Genomic DNA, 12,092 nt, shown 5'->3' with positions numbered 1-12,092 from the left:
ATGACAGCCGGGGACTATCTTCGGATTTACCCTTGAATGACATGTTTTTATACATCTTCACCATATTATGGTTCGTCATTCCGATTGTAACTCCTCGAAAATACCATTTAAACCCCACAAAGTATATACACCCTTGATCAGCATAAAATTCTAAGTCAATTTAGCCATTTATGACGGTGAATGAAGTAAGTTGATTAAATTTTTATCAAATGTAGAATCTTTGGCATTGAAAATAGGTCCATGCTGGGGCACGCTTTCGCATAGCCCCCATATAACGGTACCGCCAGATTGAAGGTTTTAGTCATAGTCCTTTCAAGAACTTTTCCCATATAACGGACCCTCCCTATATATTAGGAATTTCGAATTGCTTAGCCATTGTTTCAACGTTGGAGTTTGGAGTTCACAATAAACAGGGTGAGATAAAGAAACTGCAACAACGTCAAACACCATCATTTTTAAATTTGTTTTTAAATATTATTAAATGAAAGCAAAAAATGTCGGAAATAGCATCAAATTTTAGAAGAAGTTTAGATTTGTTCGAATTTGTCACCTTTGGCACGAATTATGGCCTTCAAACGGCGAATGAAACCGTCACACGCTGCCCGAATCTTGATCTGCGGTATTTTGGCCCATTTCCGGCGAAGCGCTTGCTTGGGGTGATCGACACTTTGGTATTTTTAGTGCCAACCTTGCTTTCCAAAATACTCCAGACACAATATAATCCAACGGATTGGTATCCGGAGATTTTGTCGCTGGAAATTAAGCGAGGAATCTCATTTTGTAACCATTCTTGGGTGGCGGGTGCTGAGTGCGATGGTGCTGAGTACTCTTGGAATGTCCAAGGTATGCGGTCAAAATGTTTGTGTGCCCAAGGCTTTAATACACACTCCAGAATATTTTCGCGATAATATTCGGCATTTATTATGATGCCACGATTAATACGAGCGGAGAGCGACCATCGGCTGTTATGGCGGTCCACACCATCACCATAGCTGGAGCTTGAGTTCTGGTGGCCAACCGAAGGTGCACATTTTCAGCTGACCTCCTTGTCAAGTAAACACGTTAATTTTGTTTGTTCACAAACTGCTGGACAACGAATGTTTTCTCATCGGAGAAAACCAAATTCAGCAATTCACCACTTTCGGCCAACCGAAGCAACTCCTTACCTCTTTTGAGTCTATTTTCATTCTGTTGCGGTGTAAGTTCTTGCACTTTTTGGAATTCTAATGGCTTTACTTCGAGCTATCACGCTTGAATTTCATCACGAATAACTTTTTTCCTGGAAAATTCTCACCAAAATGCTTTTGTGCGCTTGTAAATCATATAATGAGCTGTCACTGGAATAATTTTAACATCTCCCGGGCGAGTGGCTTAGAAATGACAGCAGTCTGAAGTTGATTGCAGTTTTTTGATCTTACCCTGTATATATACCTAAAGATCTATATAAAGTCAACTTCCAAAATATAGTATTACAAGATCTATTCAACAAAATGTCTACAAATATGAATATATTTTCAAAATTGTTACTTTTCAAATGGTGGATGGTAATTGTAAATTTCGACTCTAAATCTATCTGTATTTGCAGTCATTGCGGCCTCTTCAATCGTTCTAAGGTGTAATCCCGAGAAGGACGTAGATATTTATGTGGGACATGTCGAAAAGATCCCCCAATCGAGTATTAACCCACAAATGAGGTTTCTTAGCTTCGGTCTAAACGGCAGGAAAATTAAGCTTATCAATGATAATATAATGATTGTTTTGCGAGTTAACAGACCATCTGAAAGCCCATATAATTATTCAGTTCACCTCTCTCAAAAAAATTGTGAATTCACAAACCGCCTTAGAATGCAGCTTCACAAAACCTTTAAGATTATGGATTTACAAAATACCTTAATTAGGTAGTCTCTTTTAGGGGCGTTAATAATTCGCCGCGTTACTTAGGAATTCCTGGATAACCATCCACGGATTGTCTATGACTACATAATAAAAATTCAAAGTCTTTTTAATGGTCTAAAATTACATGTTTTACTAGGTCGTTGTTTTAAGAAAATCTTGTTAAACGGAAAATGTAGTTAAAATTTGGATATTAAGGCAATTATGTCTCCCATTTTAAAAATGAACAGCCGTCAAAACATTTTCAATGCTGTCTTCAAAAATGTCATCGAAATGTTTATTATATTTTAAAATTTTATTTCGCTGCAATTATTGCACGTGTATGTATTATTTATATAAACTTTTTATTTTAGAAAATATTTCAATCGAATATAAAATTTTAATCACGTTGTATTTTTTTAATGTTTCTCTTTGTTCTTTTTTTCGTCTTTTTTACATGTTGTTGTATAATGTTATAAATGTTATCAAACGAAACAAAAACAAAAATCCAACAAAAAATCAATCAAATGCTATTATATCTGTGTCCTGTATGCATCCTTTCGAACACATGCATAATCATGTATTCCATACACAATATCCACATACCTTTACATATATACCCATATATATCTATCTATTCACATGGACTACAATTTAATTTGATTGGATTTCCTCTTATATATGTCTGTGTGTTATTGGGTTCTTCGATGTTTGATGTTATTGCTGTTGCTGTCTACCACCATCCTCAAATATCGGGGAACTGTTTTTGTGGCACAAATTAAAACAAACTAATACAAATACACGATACACACATATTACCAATATGCATCTTACACCCCCACGAAATGATTGGCCAATATTCCCAACCTCAAAAACACAACATGACACACACACACACACACGCAAACATTGACAACATCATTGCCATAATGGCACGAACTTGCCACCTGTATTGTGAAACTAATCGAAAAAGGTCCCCACATTTCTCCAGATATCATAAATGCCCAGTATACGGTGGAAACATTGGTGATGGCTGTTTTAGCGGGTTCCATATTCTCGCTGTTAGTTGGCTTCTTTACAGGCTATTTCTGCGGTCGTCGCTGTCACAAGGATGAAGATGACAATCTACCGTATCCTGACACAGAATATGAATACTTTGAGCAAAGACAAAATGTTAACAGGTAAGAATTAGTGCTTCAAATCTTCGACACATCCATTTAACGGAACTTTATCTGTTTTTGTCGCTTTAGTAGAATACAAGCCGAACCGAAGCTGTTACCCCAAGTTGAAGAGGTAACCTACGCTGAACCGGTTTTGTTGCCACAACCACCACCAAAAATGCATTCGCCCAAGAGTACTTTACGCAAACCCATGCCACCCCATCATGGACCCAACTCAGAAACGTTCTTCCAATTCCAGCCAGATGGTTATAATACCCAACAATCATATCGTTGTCGTGATAATTTTGGTACTTTAAGATCTCATCAAGTAATGGTAAGTCAAGAAGTTCTGACACTTGCAACCATTCTAATCATTATTTTGCTCGTTTAGGGTGATAACTATCGCCGTGGTGATGGCTTTTCCACCACTCGCAGTGTCAAGAAGGTGAGTTTTATTTAAATACAATCACAATCGAGTTTTATTACATTGTCATGATGTCGTCACTAGGTGTATTTTTATATATTTTTTTTAATATAACTACAAATATACAAAATTATTATTTAAATAAATTACTTTCATTTGTTTCGTTTTTTTAATAACTAATTACTTAAGCCTGATCTTTGTCGTCGATTGGTGTATTATTTTTTAAACATAAGTCATGTGTCAATTTGTAGCTAGAATTGTTTGATGTCATATTCACGTATAATTGTCTTAACATAAAACTAACAACTACAAACAAAAAATAATAATAATTATAAATGTTTAATGTGTAGAATTTTAAAAATACTCAGCATGAAGTCTACTAATTTCTTTGCGAACAAGGGCTAACAAAATTTATTTATTTTAGTGGTATTCAAGAATAAATCTTTCTTCTATCTCTCTATTATTTGTTGTGCTATCGCCTACCACTTTCTTTACACTAAAGCTCCAAATTATGCTTTTCATTTACTAACCGAATAGAATTAAGTTGTTTTTCGCTAATTCAGCAGTTTTTAATTAACAATCATGAGTGATGTTTTGTAGCATATTTTAGCAAATAATGATGTTTTCATTTCGCAATAAATTGTGGTTCCTCGCCAGAAAGTTCACAAACTTTTGGATCCTTAAATAAATTAATTTTGTCATGTGTCCCTACATGGAGTTTCTCACTGGAACATACATCATACAATACGAATGAAAGTTTGAGTTTCAACTGCAAGATTAACGCATCAAAACTATGAAAAGTATTCTGAAGAAGACTTTCATACTAAATCCTCTTCTACAACTCTCTCCAGTTTTCATTTTCTTTCAATCAGTTGTTAATTTATAACTGTATTCATTTTTGATAAAAAATAATCATTTTCTTTTGAGGAATTACAGAGAAGTGATGAGATTTGCGTTCTTCTTTCAACTTCTCTCTCTCTCTCTTTTCTATTTGGTTGTTTAAATGTCTTTGTTATTACAAAGAGAGCAAAATGTAACAGTCTCTTTTCCAATGTTATGTCTGATATCAGCCCTGCTCAAAACCGTGTTCTAGAACATGATTTTGAGAAAATTTAAGAGAAAATTAAAATTATGTTTTTCTTTATAATTTAAAATTCCGTTTAATTGTTTTTAAACATGAATGTCTGCCAAAATAGTTTATAAAGCAAATCATTAAAAAATATTTGTAGAAATAATGACTTAACACTGTTTAGTTCTTGATTTAATTCAGCAAAGAGAAATTTGACTGGAAAGAGATATTTTTCTTGAGCAGCGCTGCTGATATACTATTAGCAAAAAAATCAATTTCAAATAATAGGTTTCCAAATCAATTTTATTGGAAGTCGTAACTATTTACGAATCAACCTACTAACTTATTATTTATATGAGGGCATGTTGCCCGAAATATAGTAATTAATTGTTGGCCATCAAAATTTAACAATAAGTAGAAAAACACATTTGTTTTATTTTTAGAATAAATGTTCCACATTTTACAACTATCCCTTTTTTCTTTGTCCGCTGCTGGTATTACGCCCACACCCTTGTGATTAGTACATAAATACAACACACACAGCGTCACAGCTACAAACATTATGGACTGTTTAAAACCTTATATCTTTATTAACAGGTCATTGTATTTTATTATGTGTAAAGTAAGTAAGTTTATCGACGCTTAGTTTCGAACTCAAAACTTTCTGTTTTGTAGTCGGACGCGCATTCTGTCAGCCGACATTACTCATTACTTGGTAATGGGAAAATAAGTGTGTTTGCTTTGTATCTTTCCAGAAGTAACAACTGGTTATACAGAAGGTAGTTTGTTTATATTACCTTTTAAGGGGTTATTCGGCACATCCTGCTAAGTCTCCTTTGTTTGACAAAAATATACGTGGAATAAAACTTTCGAATCATCATCTTTAAACTTGTTTGGTTGACTAGGCTTCTTCATGTCTTTTATGCTAAGATCACCCCTATTGGACTGAATGGCGCAATCAATATTATAGAGGGTTTTGTTTTGAGTTTTAACAATTATCTTTTTCATATGAAGAAAGACTATCTGACTTCCGCACAAAATATGATTTTTGGATAATTAATAATTCTACATTTTCCAAGTGCTTAAAATTTAGTGCTATTGCTGGATGTTGTTTGATAACTCAAAAGACCAATATATGGGAGCGAGTTGGGAAAATATATTTGGTAATTGATTTACTGAGAATTTGCATCTCTAGCTAAGAGTGTTATATTTGAATCACATAAATTATTTGCCAAATTGTCAATAACTCAAGTTGGGCCATTGCAAAACCATAGAGAATAGAATTAGACTCATTTACAAAATCGAATATGTCATTTTTTTAAACATTATATCTTTCGAAACCTCGGTATTCTCTGACTTACTCACTGGTACACATTATCAGTTACATTCTTTCTCCACTAATAAAAAATTTTGTTTTTATAAAAACAACAATAATGGAATTAAGCCTTACTATTATGCAACAATAAAACATTATCTTCATATCTAAAATATTTTCGACGATGAGTCACATATTTTACATAAATAATAAATAATCTTCTGTTTTCGGCGAACCTTCGCACGTAAAAACAGTTGTATATCCCATATTATAGGGGAACGAATTATAAACATCTTTTCTTAGGCTTACACATATAAAAATAGAGACTTTCAAGCTTTCAAAGAAACTTTCGACTGAAAATGCCGGATGACAATCATCTACCAGTATTATAGCAAAATAAGGCGCAATATTGCACCAGCTTCTGTAAAATGATGAATTGAAGCAAAATTCAACCATTCCATAATAAAGTCTTTCATTACATAGCGGTTTAATTTTTTTAGTTATATGGCTTAGTCAAAAATGACGAAATATTTGATCGGAAATAAATGAAGGAAGATTCCGATTTTGTTCAAAGTTAACTTGAGTTATGAAAATTGGCAATATAGAGCCACTCCTTATGGATTTCCATAAAAGGTCTACATTTTGAATAATCATGACTAAATTGACGACTTCCATCAAATTTTGAACATTCCAATTTTCTGTCAAAACGAGATCTAGATAGTTGACGGATCATATTGGGGCACTCCTCTTGCAGGTATCCTCAAAACCATTTTGAAATAATAGTTTTAATTGCATTTTTTAAAATTTTAATATTTTTGTCAGATTGAGGTTTTGTGCGAAAGTCAACAATATCGACCCACTCCTTCTGCAACAACTTGTTCACAGATTTCATCAAACCTTGGACATTATAATATTTTTAACAAAATTACATCAAGAGTGAGAATCTCTCTATTTAAGTCTCTTTAACGAAAATTCAACAATTTGAAAAAGAGCAATACTCGTATATGTTATAATTGAGAAATCAGTTAAATTTGTTCAAACTTCGCACATTCCAATATTTCTTTTATTCTTTTATTTATTTAAAAATGCTATATGTCGATCCACATCTTCTGGTGTCTTCTTCACAAATGTCCCAAACCCAAAAAATTTTGTAATATATCTGGTGTAAGGATATATCCTATATCTATTGCTTCTTCAAGTTCTGACTCAACAAACGGTCACAATTTTGAAAAAGCTTAAGGTGTATACAGGGTGAGATAAAAAAAACTACAACAAAGTAAAACGCCATAATTTTTACTGACCTATTTGGCAGATAAACACGATCATTTTATTTGTTTACAAACTGCTGGACAACGAATGTTTTCTTATCAAAAAAACCAAATTCGACAGTTCACCACTTTCGGCCAAGCGAAGCGACTCTTTAGCTCTTTTGAGTCTATTTTCTTTCTGTTGCGGTGTAAGTTCTTGCACTTTTTAGAATTTCAATGGCTCATTTTTCAATATTTGCCGAATGGAATATTGCGATATGTTCAGCTCACGAGCCATTTTTCGGCCACTGTGACGCGGGTTTCGATCAAATCGCTTCTTTACTTTTCGAACAATTCCTGCTGATGTTGCTGTTTTCTTCCGTCCACTTCCTTGACGTCGGACTACGATACCAGTATCACGGTAATGAGCGATGGTACGAAACACAAAAGATTTATTCACATTTAAATGCTGGATTGCTCTAACGATAGCCACTTGTGGTTTTCCAGCCAAATATAAAGAAATCACACTATCACGCTTGAATTCCATCACCAATAACATTTTTTCTGGAAAATTCTCACCAAATGGCTTTGTACGCTTGTAAACAATATAATGAGCTGTCTCTGGAATAATTTTAAGAGCTGTCGGAGGAGTGACTTAGAAATGACAACAGTCTGAAGTTGATTGAAGTTTTTTCATCTCACCCTGTATATCTCTTCAACAAAATTCTTTTTTTTTTTTCACCGCTAAGAAAAGGGAAACTGTTTCGCTAATTTGGAATCAATGTTTGAGTATAGTATATTTGCAAGGAGGTGGGTTAATCTAATGTACGCAATGTGCTAATAATTATCTTATGTGTAAATTGTATATATTTGTGTGTTTATGTGGGACTGGTTTCCAAAACGAATAAAAAAAGAAACTGTAAAAAACCTATGTAAATAAATTTTCTCCTATTCTTCTGAAATTCAAATATATTCTTTTATTAACAACAAGTATTGTTTTCACGAGATAACCATAAAATACACCAATCGAATGCAAAAAAAGAGAGTCAGTGAGAAATTTTAATAATTCAAAAAAGCGTTTTCATTTGTTTTGTCAAAATTAATTTTTAATTATTATTGTTTTATTTTTCCTAATTGTTTTTGGTTACACACACGATAGCATACGAAGCAGAACAACAACAACTCTATACTATCTTCTACTTTTTTCTTACCTGTTTTCCTTTCTCTTCCCCATTAGGTTTACCTTTGAGACGGGAGTGGGGCGGCTGAAACCAGTCAGGGATTAATTACCCAAAATATGGTAAATAAAAGTTGTTTTTGTTTCTGGCTTCAACCTTTTTTGTTTCAGTTATTGTTATAATTAATAATTCATTATGGTTTTAATCGTTTATAAAATCGAAGAAAAGAAAATGCAAAAGAGTTTGTTTGAAAATGTTTTATTTATATCAAATTTTTGCTTAACTTTTATTGCTTAGATAATAATAAAAAAAGAATACATTGAAAAGTTTCCGTTTTGTAAATAATAAACAAAAAAAAAACAAATATTGGCTTTAAACTCAAAACCAATTGTTCAGCATTTTTGCACACTCATAGCTAAATTATGTTTTTCTAGTTTAAACATCAACTTCCTATGCATTCCATTTTGTATTTCTCTTTCTTTATTTGACTAAAGTTCTTCTTTGGCTTTTGTAACACAAAACGAAATGGCGATACTGGTAACTTTTAAGTTTCAATGCTTTGCCAAAATAAAAATGGGTGTTTGATTTCTCTATCAAAAATGTTACACACAAACAAAACTTATAAAAAAACAATCAGCCATCCCGCATCCCCAATACTCTACATTCTCCTATTTATTGACTTTCTTCTTAGGTAGGCTTGATAAATATATAAAAACATAGATTTCATCATTATCTGCAGTACACATTGGTCTACGTATACATTGTTATTAAAATTTCCATATTGGTTAAAACTATCACATTTTCGAAATATACGTTTTTAAAAACGTTATAAATAACGTTTTTTTTTCACACAATTTATTCCTGACTATCCCAACACTTAAAAATTCGGAGAGACCCTTTTTCCATGCATGTTGTTTCGTAAATGACTAGCGTAAATAGTAGTTTTTAGTTTTTGTAACTTATGCAATACTCAGTAACGTTTTTATAGACATTATATACAACTTTAATATTCGAATACGTCTCTTAGATACATACATCTCTTAAATCTCTTGGAAATTATTATCTCTTAAAAAGTTTGCAAATTTTGCAATCGGAGTAAATTCAGCCGAAAATGGAAAAAAAAAAGAATTTCAAACGGTGTCCAAGAAAAAATCCCAGTTTGTTTACAAAAAATGTGGACTTTTTATTCTTTACCCGAAAATAGTTTTAAACTTTTTAAGGCTTTTTATACCCTCCACCTTGGAAAGGATGGTATATTAACTTTGTCATTCCGTTTGTAACATCCCTAAACATTCGTCGTAGACCCAATAAAGTATATATATTCATAATCAGCATACAATTCTAAGTCGATTTAACAATGTCCGTCTGTCTGTCTGTAGAAATCACGATACAGCCAACATTGTCTGGCGTAGAGCATCAACATTTAGCAGAACAATTTGCATTGTGTCTACGGTGGTTGGTATCATGGTAGAAGAATACAGGTAGATGCATCAACGCTTCGGAACATTGATATTTCAGGATTATTTAAAATGATTTTTCAAAAATATATTATATATATATAATATATTTATATAATATATAGTATATTTTTATATGTTTTCTTATACAACTACTATCAGAGGTTGTTGAGAAATATATTTTTAAAAATTTAAATATTTTTTCAATTAAAATTCTAATTCCAAAATTGGGTTGACAGTTCATTGTCTCATCAGCTGCGTCGATGAGTCTACCTGTATTGTTCTACGATGGTTGATATGAAAATGAGATATAACGGTCCACGTTTTGGTATAGTCCCCATATAACGGTACCTCCCGATATTCGGTATATTGATAATTTTTGCCACATTTACCGACGAATATGTCTAAAAATGGTATTTGTGGTCATAATGGGTTCAAATGTTTCTTTTACCCAAAGGTCGAGGGTAGTAAAAGTTTGGCCCGGCCGAACTTAATGTTTTTTACTTGTTTTACAATATATTCGACCGGATGTACTTTATATTTTCTTGGCATATATTTTTGTATTTCTGCTTCTTGTTTGGTGATAATCATTGTTCTTTTCAATTTTAGGGATTTACGAGAGTGATTGATATCGGTCCACGTTTTGGTATAGTCCCCATATAACGGTACCTCCCGATATTCGGTATTTTGATAATTGTTGCTACATTTTCCGACGAATATGTCTAAAAAATGGTATTTGTGGGCCATAGTGGGTTCAAATGTTTCCTTTACCCAAAGGTCGAGGGTAGTAAAAGTTTGGCCCGGCCGAACTTAATGTTTTTTACTTGTTTTACAATATATTCGACCGGATGTACTTTATATTTTCTTGGAATACATTTTTGTATTTCTGCTTCTTGTTTGGTGATAATCATTGTTCTTTTCAATTTTAAGGATTTTAAGGATTTATCAACACCCAGGCGAAATGGCTGATAGAATCTTGAAATTTTGCCATAGGTCAATGTGGTGTAAGGGTAAGATCAGGTTGGGTTTTTGTTGGAAATTCGAAATATAAATGTAAGGTACCAAAAATTGAATCCATTTCATGGGTTCAAGGAAAAGGAAATTTGGAACGAGGGTCAGCGATGGGTTGTAGGATGGATGTACCAAAATTTCTTTTGTACTAATCGTGTGCTGAAAACAATCAAAATGCACTAGATTTGGTACCTTTATCATATTATGTGAAATCTTGGTGTATACCAAATTCTTGTACCAAATTTAGTTGGAGAAGAAGGGTTGATATAAGGAAATGATTTTGGAAGTGTGCACCAAGTGCAAGAATTGTACTAAATGGTACTGATGCATATTCTTGAAATCTAAAAAGTAGCATTAGGTAGAAATGGAGCTTAAAACTAAAAATTTAGTATTAAGATCACTTTTTTTGTGGTAGGGTTGATATATGGAGGTGCATTTGGAATTATATACTAAAAAATCCGAAAAGCGCAAAATGGTATTAAATTTGGTATTTTCAAAAGGTATGGAGTTTCAAATCTGAAATTAGGAATAAGGACCTTTTGATGTTGTGTAGGATAGACAAACCAACGGGTTTTTTGAAAGTCGAATAATAAGTGTACCAAACTCACTAAAATTTGGGAAATAGTCTTGATATGAGAATGTAGTTTTGAAATTGTGGACAAAGTGTAAGAACTGTAATGCAATTCCGTTTTGGGTAAAAATATACAAGCTGAATGTTGAAATTTAGTATAGAAAGATGCGCAATAAGTGTAGGAAAAGTACCAAATCGTTAAAATTTTGATAAATAGTGTAGGAAAAGAACTGGAATTATGACTTTTGGTATTAGAATCACTGTGATTATGAAGTGTTCAATCAACATTTTGAATATTGATATAGGAATCACTGTGAGTAAGAATGTGAATCTCGGAATTCAGAAGTATTAAATGTACATAACATATTATAAGTATAGGAATAGAGCGGAAAAAATTTGAATTTTGAAGGTAGCTATGGGTTGGAAAATGGGCAGGTAGGAGTGCAGGAATAGAGCTGAAAATAAAAATTTTGGTAATAGAATTGAGAATTTACTTTTTAGATAAGGAAGTTTATTTAAAATTCGTACCGGTACGAAAAGTACTGAATGGAAGATCTATAATTTTCCATTTCGGTATTATGATGACTATGAAATATAGTCATATTTTACAAATGATGAAAAATACAAATATAAGAAAAATACTTATGTGCTCATTTAAAAAACAATATAACTTTCCAAATACGTATGCATTTTATCGTATTTATCGGAGACATTTACTTTCGATTTTTTTACAAATATTGGCCTTCAAATTCCTTCAAAGAAAATAGATAATATAGGACCATTTTACC

At 32.5% G+C, this 12,092-nt stretch overlaps 1 protein-coding gene across 1 annotated transcript in view; it reads left to right on the top strand.

Moving 5' to 3' along the window:
- The window catches only part of LOC101888412 (semaphorin-1A), a 620,253-nt gene that overhangs the window by 591,632 nt on the left and 16,529 nt on the right, over positions 1-12,092 (top strand). Inside the window, 3 exon segments of the mRNA XM_059128225.1 lie at positions 2,846-3,053; positions 3,123-3,366; positions 3,424-3,477. Coding sequence (XP_058984208.1) covers positions 2,846-3,053; positions 3,123-3,366; positions 3,424-3,477 — 506 coding nt within the window.

Source organism: Musca domestica, unplaced genomic scaffold, assembly GCF_030504385.1.
Source record: "Musca domestica strain aabys unplaced genomic scaffold, Musca_domestica.polishedcontigs.V.1.1 5, whole genome shotgun sequence".
Classification (NCBI taxonomy): Eukaryota; Metazoa; Arthropoda; class Insecta; order Diptera; family Muscidae; genus Musca; species Musca domestica.
Note: the sequence above shows the minus strand (reverse complement) of the source record. Positions and strands in the feature narration are given on the sequence as shown.